At 45.6% G+C, this 19,113-nt stretch overlaps 1 protein-coding gene across 2 annotated transcripts in view; it reads right to left on the bottom strand.

Moving 5' to 3' along the window:
• plch2a (phospholipase C, eta 2a) overlaps nt 1-19,113 on the bottom strand; it is a 170,606-nt gene that overhangs the window by 30,987 nt on the left and 120,506 nt on the right. For both annotated transcript variants that reach the window (XM_080215324.1, XM_080215323.1), the window contains one exon: nt 18,498-18,577. In XM_080215324.1, the coding sequence (XP_080071450.1) occupies nt 18,498-18,577 (80 nt within the window). The remainder of the gene's footprint in view (nt 1-18,497; nt 18,578-19,113) is intronic.

The following is a 19,113-nucleotide window of genomic DNA, read 5'->3' as shown; positions in this document are numbered from 1 at the left end:
ACACAATTGCATTATGACACTCAGATTTACATGTGTTCACTCACAGCTTTTGATTCCACACCACTGCTACCCTGAAGCTGGAGTTTGTGTAGCAGTTGTTAGCAGTGTTGTCGCTAGGGTTTCAGTGGTGGGAAATATTTGGCCCACTCATACAGAGCAAACACTCAGCAGTGCAATCTCACAGTCTGCCATGCAAACCTGCCTGAGTCAAAAAAAGAACATCGTTGCGGCTGAGTTGCCACAGGTCTGTCACCGGTCTGTCACCCGTCTGTCACCAGTGCAAATAGTTCACTTGGTGATGGGAGCAGACAACCAGCTGAGGATGTGTTAATGCAACATTGAAATATTTTGGCTTTAGTGAAAATTTCTTCACAAGGATAATGAGAACCTTGTAGAAGTGAACAAGGGGGTTGTTCAAGCAATAAATTTAATTATCAGTGTCACAAGTAGACTTACATTAACACTGCAATGAAGTTACTGTGAAAATCCCCCAGTCGCCACACTCCGGCACCTGTTCAGGAACACTGAGAGAGAATTTAGCATCTAACCAGCACGTCTTTCAAACTGCAGGAGGAAACCAGAGCACCTGGAGGAAACCCATGCAGACAAGGGGAGAATGTGCAGACCCCGCACTGACAGTGACCCAAGCTGGGTATCGAATGCAGGGTCCCTGGCGCTGTAAAACAGCAATGCTAACCATTGTGCCAACCTGTCACCTCTATTGACTGAATAGAGGCCAATATTCAAATGAGGCATAAATGAATTAGCACTTTGGGCAAAAGAAAATATGAAATTATTGAAATCTCTAGAATTATAGAATCCCTATAGCACAGAGAACGTCATTCAGCCCATGGAGTCTGTACCAACCACAATCCCACTCAGGCCCTCTTCCCGTAACTCCACACATTTACTCTGCGAATCCCCCCGACATTAAGGGTCACTTTAGCACGGACAATGAGCCTAACCACACATCTTTGGAGTGTGGGAAGAAACCGGAGCACCCAGAGGAAACCCACACAGACACAGGGAGAATCTGCAGACTCGCACAGACAGTCATCCAAGGCCAGAACTGAACCTGAGTCCCTGGTGCTATGAGGCAGCAGCGCTAACCACTGTGCCACCCAAGGAAGAAATCTCCAAGGAAGGGATACAAGAGAGACAAGGGGTGCACAACAGAAGCTAGAACCAAGTATCAAAGACATTCCGTCTGACTGACAGACATGTTCTCCCTGCTGTTGGCTTCTGCTTGATATTAACTTTATCTTTGCTGAGCTTTGTAAAGATTTCTATGAGCTGTCAATCATTCTTTGTGTTCCGCCAGCTCCTCTGGTCTCTCTGGAGCCCAATTCCATCCCAGCTTGGATATAGGGCCCGTATCCTGCTTTCAGAATTTTGCTGGTGCCACTCGACTCACAACAGGAACAACAACTTGCCTTTATATCGCATGTTCAATGTAGCCAAATGTTCGAAGGTGCTTCATTGGAACATTAGCAAACAAATGTGACATTGTGACATACAGAAAGACAAGGTTGACCTAAAGCTTGGTAGGAAGTAGTTTTTCCAATGTATCTTAAAGAAGGAGAGGTTTGGGTCCCAGCACTTAAGAAATGGTTGTCAATGGTGACTCAGTGAAAACAGGGGAGGTGCAAGAAGCCAAAATCGGAGGAGTGCTGATATCTTGGAGGGTTGTGGGACTAGAAGAGGTTCTAGAGGTAGGGAAGGGCAAGGCCATACGGGGACTTTAAAACAAGGATGTGAATTTTAAAATTGACATATTGCTGGATCAGGGAACACAGGAGTGTTTAGACCATAAGACCATAGGATATCAGAGCAGAATTAGGCCACTCGGCCCATCGAGTCTGCTCTGCCATTCAATCATGGCTGATATTTTTCTCAACCCCATTCTTCTGCCTTTTCCCTGTAACCCCAGATCCCCTTATGAATCAATAACCTATCTGTCTCTGTCTTAAAGACATTCAATGACCTGGCCTCCACAGCCTTCTGCGGCAAAGGGTTCCACAGATTCACCACTCTCCTGCTGAAGAAATTCCTCCTCACCTCTGGCTTAAAGGATCATCCCTTTAGCCTGAGGTTGTGCCCCCTGGTTCTAGTTTTTCCTATTAGTGGAAACATCCTCTCCACATCCACTGTATCCAGGCTTCACAGTATCCTGTAAGTTTCAATAAGATCCCCCCCTCATTCTTCTAAACTCCAAAAGTAGACCTAGAGTCCTCAACCTTTCCTTATACGACAAGCTCTTCATTCCAGGAATCATTCTTGTGAACCCCCTCTGGATTCTTTCCAGCACATTCTCCCTCAGATATGGAGCCCAAAACTGCTCACAATATTCCAAATAGGATCTGACCAGAGCCTTATATAGCCTCAGAAGTATATCCCTGATTTGGATGTTTGTTTATCTATTTGGGTGACCGAGATCATAGAATCATACAATGCAGAAGGAGGCCATTCGGCCATCTGACTTTCCCAGCATCCTCCTTCACGGCTCTCCTTAAAACAGTACACCTTACAGCTGCATTCTTTATTCTGTCCAGACATCTCACATCTCTATCCACACAGTCAATACACACACTAACCCTCAGCCTGTTGTCCTCTCAAACTTCGGCCTCACAATCACCTTCCATAAATGTTGTCATTCACTGTAATGCATACAAACCATTTTCTAACACTCAGAATTCACTGCTTTCTCTCCTCGGGGGAAAGAAACAAGCACTCAACCTCCGAGGCAGAGAACCAGGGTGGGTGTGGGTGGGTAGGAGTGGGTGGGTGGGTGGATGGGTAGGAGTGGGTGGATGGGTGGGTGGGTGGATGGGTAGGGGTGGATAGGAGAGGGTGGGTGGGTGTGGGTGGGTAGGAGTGGGAGGGTGGGGGTGGATGAGTGGGTAGGAGTGGGTGGGAGTGTAGGAGTGGGTGTGGGTGGGTAGGTGGGTAGGAGTGGGTGTGGGTGGGTGGGTAGGAGTGGGTGGATGTGGATGGGTAGGAGTGGGCCCTCTAGTCCGGCTGCTTGATGGCCCTGGCAATGTTTCTCTTTTCAGGAGGCTGCAGATGTCAGCAACTATCTGAAAACGGGAGGCTCCTGAGGCATCAGTGTTCCCTCTCTCGCAGTCTGTAGACTTGGGTTTGGGTCTCCTGCTTCCTTGGGGCTTGATCTCTGTGTCCTTCCTCTCTGCCCTATTGCAGAGATCGGGAAGAAAGCAGTTGTGTTGGTCTTGCTGCTGCTCTTGATCAGAGGTACAGGGAAGAACTGCTCCCAAACCATGTTGGGGCAGGCAGCCAGTGAGCACATTGAAGATGAGTGAAGGACTACATGGATGAAGTGACTTCCAAGAAGTTGGCACTCACCTGTCAGGTACCTGAGGAAGAGCGCTGTGAGCAGTAGCTGCCTTTCACCTGGCCATGGTCGCAGCTCATCACTTTCACGAATGAAAGGTTTCTCAGTCTGTCAGTTTCACTGAAGGGGTGTTCCTCCCCCTCACTGCACACTCACCTCAGTGACCATGGCAAATTGCTCACAGCTCAGCAAAGAGGCCCGCTGTCCGCTAAAGCCAGAATCCGAAGTTAAAACAGAGTTTCATGACCTTTTGTATATTCAAATAGCTTCCCGGGCAGCTGCCTTCACACCTACCTGCAGGTGAGGTGAATTTGGTCTCCCAAGTTGACTTTTATAGGATTTAACTCCCAGCACATATCCAAACACATCTCCCCTTGCCTGCAAAAGTTTCCTCAATCACTAACCCTGGAGAGAGAACAGGGGTGGGAGTGGGTGGGTGGGTGGGTGGGTGGAAGTGAGTAAGTGGGTGGAAGTGGGTGGGTGGAAGTGGGTGGATGGAAATGGGTGGGTGGAAGTGAGTAAGTGGGTGGGTGGAAATGGGTGTGTGGGTGGGAGTGGGTGTGTGGGTGGGAGTGGGTGTGTGGGCCCTCCAGTGCCAGCCACTTGATGGCCACTGGCAATGTTTCTTCTTTTAATTCCACAGCCTTACAACTTTTTGGGATAGATCTTGACTCTGTCCAAGAATGTGAAGTGAGTGATAATCCCCCCCTCTGCTTTACTTGGTAGCTGCTGATTACACCGATTTAATCCAAATCTATCCAACTGGGAGAAGAGCTTTCTCTCGCCCTCCATTTTAAATCTTTCACAGTTTTTTCTATGGTCCACCTCATATCTGATCTCTCAATGACTGCAAGTAACTTCTGTGCCTCTCCTCATACTTTTAAATGCACATTGCCCCATAACCTGCTGAGTTCAGATGAGTATTTCCCTTGTATTTCTTCATATATATCACCATTCCATCATAGTCGCTGGGTCCAAATCCTGGAATTCCCTCCCTAATGACATTGTGGGTCAACCTACGGCACATGGACTGCAATGATTCAAAAATGATGTGGCTGTGCCGGCGTTGGACTGGGGTAAACACAGTAAAAAGTCTGACAACACCAGGTTTTAGTCCAACCGATTTATTTGATAGTAAACTCACAAGCTTTCGAGGGGACTCCCTCTTCGTCAGGTGAATGAAGAGTTCTGGCCTTGGACAGAGCATATAAAGCACAGACAGTTTAGAGATTACTGATTAGAATGCGAATCTTTACACCTAACCTGCTGTTCAAGCCCTAAAGTGGCTGACAATGTGTGTGGAAGGAGCACTGATCACAGGTTAAAGAGATGTGTATTGTCTCCAGACAGCACAGTGAGTGAGGTTTTGCAAACCCAGGCAAGTCACAGGGGTTACAGATAGTGCGACATGAACCCAAGATCCCTGTTGAGGCCGTCCTCATGTGTGTGGAACTTGGCTATCAGTCTCTGCTCAGCGACTGCGCTGTCGTGTGTCGTGAAGGCCGCCTTGGAGAACGCTTACCCGAAGCTCCGAGGCTGAATGCCCGTGACCACTGAAGTGTTCGCCAACAGGAAGGGAACAGTCTTGCCTGGTGATTGTCGAGCGATGTTCATTCATCCGTTGTCATAGCATCTGCATGGTCTCCCCAACATACCATGCTTCGGGACATCCTTTCTTGCAACGTATCAGGTAGACAATGTCGGCCAAGTTGCAAGAGTATTTACCATGTACCTGGTGGATGGTATTCTCACACATGATGATGGTGTCCGTGTCGATGATCCGGCATGTCTTGCAGAGGTTGCTGTGGCAAGGCTGTGTGGTGTTGTGGTCACTGTTCTCCTGAAGACTGGGTAGTTTGCTGCGAACAATGGTCTGTTTGAGGTTGAGTGGTTGTCTGAAGGCAAGAAGTGGGGGTGTGGGGATGGCCCTGGCGAGATGTTCGTCTTCATCAATGATATGTTGAAGACTCCGGAGAAGATGTCGTAGCTTCTCCGCTCTGGGGAAGTACTGGACGACGAAGGGTACTCTGTCCACTGTGTCCCATGTTTGTCTTCTGAGGAGATCGGTGCGGTTTTTCGCTGTGGCGCATCGGAACTGTCGCCATATCCTGAAACAGGATATGGCGCTTGACTCATAGATTGACATTTCCGATGCGCCACAGCGAAAAACCGCACCGATCTCCTCAGAAGACAAACACGTGACACAGTGGACAGAGTATCCTTCGTCGTCCAGTACTTCCCCGGAGCGGAGAAGCTACGACATCTTCTCCGGAGTCTTCAACATATCATTGATGAAGACGAACATCTCGCCAGGGCCATCCCCACACCCCCACTTCTTGCCTTCAGACAACCACTCAACCTCAAACAGACCATTGTTTGCAGCAAACTACCCAGTCTTCAGGAGAACAGTGACCACAACACCACACAACCTTGCCACAGCAACCTCTGCAAGACATGCCGGATCATCGACATGGATACCATCATCACGTGAGAATACCATCCACCAGGTACACGGTAAATACTCTTGCAACTTGGCCGACATTGTCTACCTGATACGTTGCAAGAAAGGATGTCCCGAAGCATGGTACGTTGGGGAGACCATGCAGATGCTACGACAACGGATGAATGAACATCGCTCGACAGTCACCAGGCAAGACTGTTCCCTTCCTGTTGGCGAACACTTCAGTGGTCACGGGCATTCAGCCTCGGAGCTTCGGGTAAGCGTTCTCCAAGGCGGCCTTCACGACACACGACAGCGCAGTCGCTGAGCAGAGACTGATAGCCAAGTTCCACACACATGAGGACGGTCTCAACAGGGATCTTGGGTTCGTGTCGCACTATCTGTAACCCCCATGACTTGCCTGGGTTTGCAAAACCTCACTCACTGTGCTGTCTGGAGACAATACACATCTTTTTAACCTGTGATCAGTGCTCCTTCCACACACATTGTCAGCCACTTTAGGACTTGAACAGCAGGTTAGGTGTAAAGATTCGCATTCTAATCAGTAATCTCTAAACTGTCTGTGCTTTATATGCTCTGTCCGAGGCCAGAACTCTTCATTCACCTGACGAAGAGGGAGTCCCCTCGAAAGCTTGTGAGTTTACTATCAAATAAATCGGTTGGACTAAAACCTGGTGTTGTCAGACTTTTTACTAAGTTTCAAAAAGACAGCTCACCACCACCTTCTCAAGGGCAACCAGGGATGGACAATAAAGGCTGGCCAACCAGCGACACCCATGTCCCTGGACTGAATGAATGAATAACAGAAGACAGTGTCTCAGCGAATCTGGACTTTGCCATCCCTAAATATCAACATATGGGGCCTACTCAATATTGCATACTGTTCTCTAACCCAAGTCTTACAGGGTTTTATGTAGGCTCCTCATTGTCCTCTTGGCTTTTGATATTCTAAGCATCAAAATAGCTTGGGGTTAAAACTGCAGATTTCAGATTAATCAGTGCGTACAGTGGGAGGGAAAGGTGAGAAATCCAAGTCCCAGTGTTTCAGGGCCATATCACGGGAACAGTTACAGGCCTGCAATTCGTGGCATCAGTAAGTACCTGCCTTCAGACTCCAGACAATATTTAGAGAGAAAATGATAAATCTTATTATCTTACAAGCACTCAAACGTGATTGATAAACCAAGTCAAGCAGTCTTGCTGCTCACATGATCAAAGGCCATGATGTGGAGATTCCGTCATTGGACTGGGGTGCACACAGTAAGCAGTCTCACTACACCAGGTTAAAGTCCAACAGGTTTATTTGGACTCATGAGCTTTCGGAGAGCCGTTCTTTTATCAGATGAGTGACTCAGCTGATGAAGAAGCAGCACTCCGAAAGCTCGTGATTCTAAATAAACTTGTTGGGCTTTAACCTGGCATTGTGAGACTTCTAACTGTGTCCACATGATCAAAGTTCATTGACAATTTATTATCTATAAAAATACATAGAAGTTACAGTGCAGAAACAGGCCATTCAGTCCAACAAGTCCATGCCAGCTCCACACGGGCCCCCTCGCCTTTTCAAATTATCCCATCATCATATCTTTCTACTCCCTGATGTGTATTTCCAGCTTCCCCTTAGAGGTATCGACGTTGATTGCCTCAATGACCCCCATGTGGAGCAAGTGTCATTTCAAGAAATTAAATATAGCTCTTGGCGCTAAAGGGATCAAGTGATATGGGGGGGGAAGGAGGAATCAGGATATCAATTTTGATGATCAGCCATGATCAACATGAATGCTGGGCCTACTCCTGCTTCTATTTTCTATGTTTCTAAGTGCTACATTCTCACCATTCCAGTATTTGCTTATTGGACTTATTGGTGCCTGTCCTATATTGATGACTCCTCGTTTAGGACTGTCTCTCAAGTAGAAACAACTTCTCTTTATCTACCCAATCAAACCCCTGCATAACTGTAAAGAGCTCTATTAGACTATCTCTCGTGGTTCTCCTTTGTAGGGAACAGACTCCCAGTCTATTTGGTCTTTCCTGATTGATGCAACCTCTCAGTGGTCTCACAAGAATGAACTTCAGGCCAAATACCTCCTTTACCTACTGCTCTGCTGCTGGCACAGTGGGTAAAAATCCCAGAGTCTTGTGGCACAGGATTACTCAGAAGTCAAATGGATGACCTTGGCCTTGCCTCTGTGGCAGGATAATGTGCATGTGTCACATATAAGGGACAATCGCCACACCTCCCCAGCAGGTAAGTGATTGGCACAGGTTGGTTCAAGAAAGAAAATAAAGTATGTTATCCTTGAGTCCACAAGACTGAAGGTTGACCTGATTGAGATGTTAAAATGGCTCACTAGGGCGGTTCATAGAATCATAGAATCGCTACAGTGCAGAAGGAGGCCATTCAGCCCATCAAGGCTGCGCAGACCACAATCCCACCCAGGCCTTATCCCTGTAACTCCAGGTATTTACCTCGCTAATCCCCCTGACACTAAGGGATAATTTAGCATGGCCAATCCATCTAACCCACACAAATCCAGAGCACCCAGGGGAAACCCACGTAGACATGGGGAAAATGGACAAACTCCACACGAACAGTAACTGAAGCCAGGAATCGAACACGGGTCCTTGGCGCTGTGAGGCAACAGTGCTAACCACTGTGCCACTGTGTCACCCCACTGAAATCTGGAAATCTGTCCCCCAAAAAGGCTGTAGCATCTGGGGGACAATTGGAGCTTTCAAGAATGAGATGGATAGGCTTTTATTAGTTAAGGGTATGGGTCAAAGATGGTGCCAGAGATATAGATTAGTCATGATCAAGTTCAATGACTGAATAGGCAGTAGGGCCTTCTCCCTTTAACTAGTTTTCCCAACTGCCCTGGGAAAACAGAGAGAAATGAAAGATTGTGGGTGGGATTTTCCCACCCTTCCTGCCACGGGATCTTCCAGCCCCACTGACAACAGCCCTTCTGGAGAGTGCAAGAAACTCCATTGACAGTGGCAGGACAGGAAGATCCCACTGCAAGCAAGGGGGGGCCCCCAAATCCCACCCATGTTTAATGGACTTTTCCATGGTCTGCCTCTCGCCCACTACCATTCCCATGGCGGACAGAACGGGGAAAACAGAACTGCAAGTTTTCCTGCTCTTCTGTTCCTCACTTTTATGTTTTTCCCTCCACGGTCGCTGCCTGAGTATTTCCAGCATCTTCTGCTTTTATGTCAGATTTCGGGATCTTTTGGCTTTTCTGTTGTAGAGAGAGACGTCCTGTGCATGCTGCCATTCCCATGACATGACCATCAGACCATCATCCCCTTCCCCCAGGAATGCCGCAAACTGTAGTCATCTCCACCATTTTCCTCCTACTCTTCCCGCAACTCCACGTTATTCTCCCTTCGGATGGATCTCCCGTTTCTTTAGAAAATTTCAAGGGTCTACGTAGGCGGGAGATTCTCATTAAAGGGGAGGGTACAATGCTAGGAGGAGGTTGGGGGGTGGGGAGGTGGGGAGGGGAGGGGGTTTTGGTAGGTGACGCTCATTAGGATCAGGAAACAATGCATCACTCTTTGAGGGCATATGGTTAGTCGGTGGTGAAAGATGTCTGGTGGAAGCGGGTGTGCAGCCAGTGTGAGTTCTGGTGGCAATCCGGTTGATATTAGTCCAACAGAATGTGTGGTAGCACCTTTGGGCATAGCCAAATAAAACCATGCTGTAATGAGATAATAAAAAGCACTGATTCTTGAATCAAGTGGCAGTGATTCAAGAGCCGGAGGTTTATGTTTCTTAAAAAAAAATAAAGTTTCAAAACAAAACCAGGCAGATCCAGGGGCTTTTCAAATAGTTTCCCAAAAAATTTGGCCATTCAATTTTCTGTGAGTTTGTCCAACTCATGACTCCCACTTCAGGGAAGACAGCCAGGCTGTCTCAGGTTTGACATAGCCAATCAAATAGAATCACAAGAATCCCAATTAAGCAACCTTAAGATCAGAGCAGTCACACTTATTTCTAGTTTTTAAAGCCATCCTGTTACTGTAGGCCGGAGCAAGAGGGCTCCGTGGGAAGCCAAATGGTTAATGTAGGTGCACCCCAATCTTCGAAGGAGGTACCTACATTGGTGGAAGGTAGGGGAAATACCACTACCCTATCCACTGTAGACCAGTATAACATCTCTCCCTAGCCGTGCAGTTGTAAGTAAAGAGTGAAGTCTGGTTATCAGTAAAAGTAAACAGCCGTTTATTGATTATTGAGGTGCCAGTATGGCCAAGGACAAGAGCTGGTTACCATGCCAACTGCCCAGGTTGCTCGAACGTCAGGGGTTGAGGTTTAAAGTTTATTTATTAGTATATGTAAATTGGCTTACATTAATATTGCAATGAAGTTATTGTGAAAATCCCCGAGTCGCCACATTCCGGCGCCTGTTTGGGTACACTGAGGGGAATTTTAGCAGCTAACCATCATGTTCTTCAGACTGTAGGACGAAACTGGAACATCCGGAAGAAACCCACGCTGACCGAGGGAGAACGTGCAAACTCCACACAGACAGTCATCCAAGGCCGAATTGAACCCAGGACCCAGGACAATGAAAGAAGTTGGGAGCCCCTTGGGATCCACAGGCTGATGGCTGGCGGTCACGGGGGAGGTGGCTGAGTCTTCGCTTTACTCCATGGACAATTCAAATTGGGAATCAGAAAAAACACAAATAAACCCAAAAGACAGGGTGACCTAAAAGGTTAAAAGAACTGATGTTTTTAGGGACAAGTGGGAGAAATCAGCCAGTGCCTGTCCAAGTGCGACTGAGGAGTGCCTTATAGTGACAGTCACGGTTCATGCTTAGCACAATTAACACTCTCAAGTCACACATAACCTGTCATCACCAGTGTGCTACTTTCCCTGATGGGACAAGCTTCCACATAAATCTGCTCAAATTAAGCGTGCCGTAAGCGACAGGGCTATGGGCCGGGTGCAGGAAGAAGGGATTAGTAAGGCCACCTGGGTGTCCTCAGGCTGGCATGGACGAGGTAGGCTAAATGGCCTCCTTCTGTGCTGTAACCTTTCCGTGGTTCTATGTTTCATGACCTCCAAGTGATGGAAGAAACATTACCAGACGTTGTTAACTAATCCAAGCTTCTCCTAAGAGTCAAACACCTTATGGCTTATACTGCACTGCTGTCTAACCTGTCACAGGGTGGGTGGAGACTGCCTCAGGTTTGACTGAGCCAAACAACCAACCATAAAAATCTCAAGTCATGGATTGGATAGTTCAGAACCGTTGCTAGGTGAAGAAAGATGACTGCAGCTGAAGTAATGATGGCCAAACAATTTGGGGAGATTTTAAAGATCAGGACTTCACACACAGATAGTTGGACTAAGTATATAAAGTTGCCTTTCTCAGAGTCAACCCTTGACACCAAGTTGGCCGTTTGTGCTACCTATCGCACCCTGGATCTGTCAGTGCATTCTCCATTTGTGACTGTAAAACATGTACACGGTACATATCAAACTAAAAACCCTGGATCTTCAAGTCAGAGGGTTAGTGAAGTTATGATGGGCAAGCATAAAGAGATTGGGTAACATTCAAATCCAGATATGAGCTGAAAGTAGTGTGTCAAAGCAACTCAGAAACATTGATGCTCATGATGACACTAGCAGAGAAACATGCAGCTTTGTGATTGGTCTCACTACACCTTTCCCTGAGTCAGGACAAGTACCTTCAAGGCTCCTAAAAACTCTGAGCGTGTGAAAGTGGAGGTTTAACAGAGAGAGTTGCACTGTAAATCACAAACAGACAAAGTAAAAGTTGGTAAGAAAACAGATCTTGCATACAGGACATTAACATTGCTGCTATAACACTCGCAACAGTCTGACAAGACACACAGAGTATACACTTTAAAACATTTCTGCATCACCAGGGACAAGCCACACTGTTCCACCATATCGCTGGGTGGTAGTTGCTGGCATCATTGATTACATGTCAATCCAGTTTACATCCCATAAAAAGGCACCAGGATTGGAACTCTGATGTTCACCTCTATTGATACCTATAATGACATGAATAACGTGTGTATAAGCACTTATAATGGCTTGTGCACAATGCTGGCATATTCAGGTGGAATAACACTTGTACTAGGACTAGTATTGTAACTTCAAGATACTGAAATTGGAGTTAGAGGCTACTTACCTGCAGTGAAACCAATCGCCAGTATTCAGCTGTGTGGCAGTGTTACTGGGGATATTGGGAACTGCCATAAATCGGCGCCAACATTTATACCAGGAATCATGGCAGTAGATGGCACAATTAAATGGGCTTGCATTGTCCAGCCCCTTAACACGTCCCTCAGGAATGTCTTTAAATGATTGATCCACATTGAGTTATTTGATAGCGCAATTACTGTTATTATGTAGGCAAGCTCAGTAGCTGCTGTGGGCACAGCATAAACAATCAACACCAATGGAATAAATGGGTGACTAATCCACATACAGTGGTCTTAGTTGGGGGTGTGGATGGGAGTGATGTTGGCCAGTACACCAGGAGAACTTCCCAATGTTTTCAAAAATCCTGCAGTCTTTGGTACCCACCTGGATTAGCTTTTCCAGTGAAGGGCAGCACCTGTGACCCACAAGTGGTTCCCAAATGCTATGCGGGATTGCCAACTTAGTGCCAAAGTCTCGTGAGAGTGGGTCTTAAACCCAAAAAAAATCCTTCTGAGTTAAGAGCCAAAAGTCACACCAATGGACTCAATCTAATGAGAGAGGGTGCATTGGGTTGGTATCAAGGGAGGTACTAGCTATTTGCTCATGGTAGCCAAACACCTTGTTCCATTCCAAGCAAGTTCTCTATATTCTCTTTAAAGTCCAGGTAAACTCCACAAGAAGAAACCTGGAGAGATTATTTGACGCTCTATCTGCTGTAGTTGAAAGATGATTAAATCTACAAATAGGGACATATCCAGATTTGACATTGTACCAAAAGAAAGACATTGCTGAAATACACACACGGACAATGGAGCAGCCTATAAAATAGGATCACAGAAAATGGAAATATACATTGAAAAGTAGAAGCTTGACAGGAAAGAAGGATTGATGAGAAGTTGGCCTGTCTAATTTACACTCCCTTCTGCTGCAAATCTCTCTTCAAATGTCCCCCAAGGAGCATTCTGACTAAATTAGAAATTAAAAAAAGACTCTGTCAATGCATCTTAAAATATATTTGCAGTAAATGAGTGCACACAATGTCCCACCTATTCAAGCAACGTTTGTCTCTACCGCCTCCTCCCTTGCAGCAGTATATCGAAAATAAATACAACACTAAAAATCCAAAAGGCTTAACTTTCTTTGATAATTGTTCCCTGACAGTAAACAAAACTGGGTGATCGTTCTCTTGTACCTTTGATAATGTGCATCTGTGAATTCCAGGCTGCCTTACACAAGAATAGACTTTTCCTAAGCACCATCAAAGACAGGATGTTCTTTCTTGCTATGATAATTATCTGCTTACTTTAAGAACATTGATATGTTCAGTTTGTCCAGTTAATCAAAGTGGCAAGTTGCTGAGCTCAAAGGGTCCATCTGTTGTGCATAGAATTACATAAAATGTACAGCACAGAAAAAGGCCATTGAGCTCATGCTGGTGTTAATATTCCGTATGGAGAGGCGTGGTGGCACAGTGGTTGGCACTGCTGCCTCACAGCACCAGGGACCCGGGTTTGATTCCTGGCTTGGATCGCTGTCTGTGTAGAGTTTGCACATTCTCCCCATGTCTGCGTGGGTTTCCTCCAGGTGCTGCAGTTTCCTCCCACAGTCCAAAAGATGTGCTGGTTAGATGCATTGGCCATGCTAAATTCTCCCTTAGTGTGCCCGAACAGGCACCGAAGTATGGCAACGGAGGGATTTTCACAGTAACTTCATTGCAGTGTTAATGTAAGCCTAATAAATAAACTTCATGTGAACCTCCTCCCACCCTACTTTATCCAATCCTAATAGCATATTCTTCTATTCCTTTCTCACCATTAAGTGTAAGTATACTATTTGTCTCAGCTATTTTCTGTGGCAGTGACTTTCACATTCTCACCTACCTTGACTTGGAACCACGTTGCTGTTCCTTCACTGTCGCTGGATCAAAAATCCTGGAACTCCCCTCCCCCCATTTCTAACAGTGGACCTACATCACATGGACTGCAGTGGTTCAAGAAGGCAGCTCACCATCACCTTCTCAAGGGCAAAGAGGGATGGGCAACAAATCTTTGCCAGTGGCACCCAGATCTTGTTGAAGTATTTAATATAATCCCCACAAATACCTACCTTTCATTCAGTTGATTTTTCTCTACACCCAAGCTATGACTGTAACACTACACTCTGCACCCTCTCCTTTCCTTCTCTATGAATGGTATGCTTTGCCTGTAAAGCATGCAAGGAACAATATTTTCCACTGTATATTAATACATGTGACAATAATAAATCAAATCAAAAATAAATGATTCTCTTGAATTCCTTGTTGCTTTTATTTGCAACTATCTTTTTTGTTCATTCATGGAACGTTGGGTAGGCCAACTTTTGGTGTATATCTCTAGTTATCCTGGAGAACATGCTGATGGGCTGTCTTCTAGAACAATTGGAATTCATACAGTGTAGGTATACCCACAGTGCCATTAGGAAGAGAGTCCCAGGTTTTTGACTCAGCAACAGTAAAGGAACGGCGATATACTTCCAAGTCAGGATGGTGAGTGGCTCAGAGGGGAACTTGTAGCTGGTGGTCTTCCCGTGCCTCTGTCGATGATTCCCTTCTTGGATACAAGGTCACAGATTTGGAAGGTAACGTTGAAGAAGCCTTGGCAAATTGGCTTTGAATAGGGAGTGAATAGTTAAGGTGGTGGGTGGATGGGTGACGATCAAATGAGCTGCTTTGTCCTGGATGGCATTGAGCTTTTTGAGTGTTGCAGGAATTGCACTCATTCAGAGGAGTAATCCATCACATTCCTGACTTGTGCCTTGTAAATGGTGGAAAGAATTTGGGAAGCCAGGAGGTGAGTTACTAACCACAGATTCCCAGCCTCTGACCTGCTCTTGTAGCCACCGCATTTAAATGACTGGCCCAGTTATCTTATCAAAATCTTATATTGGTGACCCCTAGTTTTAGACTCCGCAGTAACTGGAAACATATTCACTCCATTAACTCCTATCAATCCCATTTGATATCTCCATCACATCACACCTCAGCCTTCTTTTTTCCAGCAGGTGAGTCAGATACCCTTAAAACACCAGGTCCCTCTGATCTGACTTACAGTGCTGGATACCTGTAGCTGCAAAATCACTCAAGGAGCTGAACAGTATCCAGGACAAACCAGTTTGCCTGATAGCTATCTCATCCACCAGTCTAAAGATCAGCTCAATGCTGAATTTTGTATTATCTACTTGATGGACTGCAGCAATTTGCCAAGGTTTCTTTTGTAGCACATCCCATTCCTGTGGCCTCTAGTGCCTGAAAGAGCAAGGGTAGCAGATGCAAGGGAATACTATCCAAGATCCTATGGAAATCACATAACTTTGCAACTCGGGAGTATATTGGCCACTTCTTCATTGTTGCAAGATGAGAATCTTGGAAGTCGCTGTCTGACAGCATTGCAGGAGTTCCTTCACCACTCAGATTGCAGTGGTTCACTGCCTTCTCAAGGGTAACCACAGAAACCCGACAATGCAGAAGGAGACCATTTGGCCCATTGAATCTGCACCAATTCTCTGAAAGAGCATCTTACCCATTCCTCTACCCTACCCCTGTAATCTCACACCTTTACCATGGCTAATCTACCTAACCTACACACCTTTGGATACTAAGAGACAATTTAGCATGGCCAATCTTTGGACACTAAGAGATAAATTTGTATTGCCATTCTACCTAACCTACACACCTTTGGACACTAAGGGACAATTTTGCGTGGCCAATCCACTTAACCTACACACCTTTGGACACTATGGTCTTATTGTCCATCTACCTAACCTGTACATCTTTGGACTGTGGGAGGAAACCCACGCAGACATGGGGGGAACATGCAAACTCCACACAGACAGTGACCCACAGGCCAGAAACCAAACACTGATCCCTGGCACTGTGAGGTAGCAACATGCCACCTAAAGGATGGGCAATAAATGCTGGCCTTGCCGGCAACACCCTTCAAATGAAGATAAAAACAGAGGGGAGGAACCAAGAGGATGAGGGGAACTGCCGGGGAAAATTGAACAGGGGCTTCAGTGAAAATAAACATTTCTTGTCTTTAAATATTAACAACCTGAATGACATATGCTAAAGAACATAATAGGGCTGTCAACTTTGCTTACGGAATAGGCCGCTGACACGCCTCTCATCCGATTTGATATGTTCTGACATCCTTCCCTAGTCTAAGGTGATACAGATTTTCAATTCTGCTCAGGCATTGCCAGTCTAGTGCAGAGCTGGCTTGTGCATTTGCAGCCAGGAAACAAGGCAAAGGGGCGCACACGGACAGTTCTGAGAGGGAGAAAATTAAAGCTGCCTTCTAATCTTGAAGCACACCATCAAAAAAAAACAATTTCCATTTGTCTCAAAAAATATTACCTACAGCTGATTAGATCTATTCCTTCTGTCACTCGTGGTTTTGCCAGATGTCCTGTCTGTAAGCATTTTGCTTTGACAGAACTGGGTGAATGAGACTGATTTTAATCATCACCTTATTTCTTGCCTCCTTTAGCGCAGATGTCTCTTAATTAAAATAGGCCCAACACTCTGTTTCCTGATTTTTATTGGAAAGGGTGGCATTTTTAGCAGAGAAATGCAATGCCATATTTAACTAGCAGTTTTCAACACCTCTCCAGCTTTGCTGAATTCTCAATAGAGTCATACAAGTGTATTTGTGTCGTTGGTTGTCTTCCAGCGTTTGCGGTGTCTGATGCAGTCAAGGATTACAGTATAAGGAGGGGGGGAGTGGTGGGTGGGCATAATTTCACACTTCCACTGGCAAAGCATCAGCTTGTTGCATTTGAACAAGTACTGTCCAGAACGCTCACTCAGTTTACACATCTTAAATAAACTTTCAGAAAAACTGAAGGGAAGTGCCTGGAGTATTTTTCTTTTGAAATCATACATGATCCACATTTTTATTCATAACCATAATTGTATAATGGCAGGATTCACTGAGAATGCAGAGATGTGGCCAGCCAAGTCTCTTCCAGATTGTAGACCCGGTCCAAACAAACCACTCCTAGGTATATCTAGAATTGTCTAGAATTAAGAATCTACTGATGACCATGAAACCATTACCAACTGTCGGAAAAACACATCTGGTTCACTAAAGTCCTTCAGGAAAGGAGGTCCACTGTCCCTACATGTGACTCCAGAACCACAACAATGTGACTGACTCTCAAATGCCCTCTGAAATGACCCAGCAAGCCACTCAGTTGTATCAATTGCTCAAGAAGGCAACTCACCACCAATGGGCATTAAATGCTGGCCAGCCAACGACACCCATGTCCCATGATGAATTAAAAGAAGAACATAGAGAGTTGGCTGACTAGCTTCCTCAACAATAGTCTTTGATCAGCCAAACATCTTCTAGAGCATAGATGGGGAACCAGCTAATAATCTGCTAGGACACAGAGGGGGAAGCAAACCCAAAGTCCTCTCAAAAATAGAGGGAGAACTTAGCCCAAGATATTCCAGAATATAGAGGGAACACCCAGCTGAAGATGTTCCAGAATATAGAGGGAACATCCAACCCAAGATGTTCTAGAACACAGAGCAACACCCAGCCAAAGATATTCTAAAATATAAAGGACCACCCAACTGAAGATGATCTAGAATTTAGAGGGAACGCCCAGCTGAAGATGTTCCAGAACATAGAGGGAACACCCAGCCAAAGATATTCTAGAATATAGAAGGAACACTCAACCAAATATATTCTAGAATATAGAGGGAACATCCAGACAAAGGTATTCTAGAATATAAAGGGAACATCCAACTGAAGGTATGCTAGTGGGCAGAGGGATAATCCATACAACAATCTTCTAGAACATAGAGCAGTGGCCATTCAATGAAATATCCAGGTAATAAATCCACACACAGCTAACTCACTGTTGACTGGAGCTTACTCAGCATTGATCCCAAATTTTTTTCAAGGTTTTCTTAACTAACTTTTAAAGATAAATAGCATCTGACTAAATAATCAAAGAAGGTTCAAGAAGTTCATGATGTGACTAGGATTTCCCTCTACACCTGAATGTGGCTGAAATGATTTTGTCGCTTTGATTCACTGAACTAAGAAACACAATGGGATTAGCACAATGACTGGCCAGCATTGACTGGATTAAGAGGTGGCATTTCCCTCTCTTCCTCCCCAGTTCTCACTCGGGTGGGTTAAGCCTCAACAACTCCCTTTTTTTCCCCTTACTCCCTCTTCTCTCTCCATCCACTCCTTCACTGAAATGAGTTTGGTTCCATCTACACAGATACCATTTAGTTACAGGGAAAAAAAAACGAGAAAGATCGCCACCTAGTGAATCACTGAAACATCAGCACAACAGAATATCAAACTATGGCAATCGGCAACTGAATCAAGCTCACTTTCCTTGCCAAGAGGTGTCAATTGAGCGTCTAACACAAGTTCCAAGTCATAGCTACAAAGCAGAAGAAGTGAAAGCTTTGAACAGCTCCAATGAGATGCACTCACCTTACCACTGATGTCATTGACAGCTACATGAACAAAGATGGAGGCTTCCTCCATCCCCTCCAGGTACACATGCCGATAACCTGAAACCAGGGAAGGAAACAGGGTTAACATCACAGTAATCATTCTCAGGATGGTATACGAGCGATGTGAGCGCTATTTCTGTTTATCTCCCTCCACAGGTTGGAAGCCGAACAATGAAAGATGTGAGATTCAGGTTTGACAATTTAGGGCCTGCAACTTGTTGCAGCTAAACATTGGGAAGGTAAAGACATTGGGGGCTGGGGGAGGATTTTCCCATCCTGCTCGCATGCAGTAGGTTTTATAATGGGTGGGTGGGTACAGAGGGTTTAGTGGGGGCTAAAAATAACCACTGCTGCCAACCACTCTGCCACACCAGTGACCTGGGTTCAATTCCAGCCTCAGGTCACTCTGTGGAATTTGCATATTCTACTTGTGTCTGTGTAGGTTTCCTCCGGATGCTCCGGTTTCCTCTCACAGTCCCAAGATGTGCAGGTTAGGTGGATTGGCTGTGCTAAATTGATCCTTAGTGTTCCAAAATGAGTAGGTTAGGGAGATTGGTGAAGTAAATACATGGGGTTAAGGGCAGGGGTGGGCC

This window comes from Carcharhinus amblyrhynchos, chromosome 30 (assembly GCF_965287045.1).
Source record: "Carcharhinus amblyrhynchos chromosome 30, sCarAmb.v2.hapA, whole genome shotgun sequence".
Lineage (NCBI taxonomy): Eukaryota > Metazoa > Chordata > Chondrichthyes > Carcharhiniformes > Carcharhinidae > Carcharhinus > Carcharhinus amblyrhynchos.
This window is presented reverse-complemented; position numbering and strand designations above follow the sequence as displayed.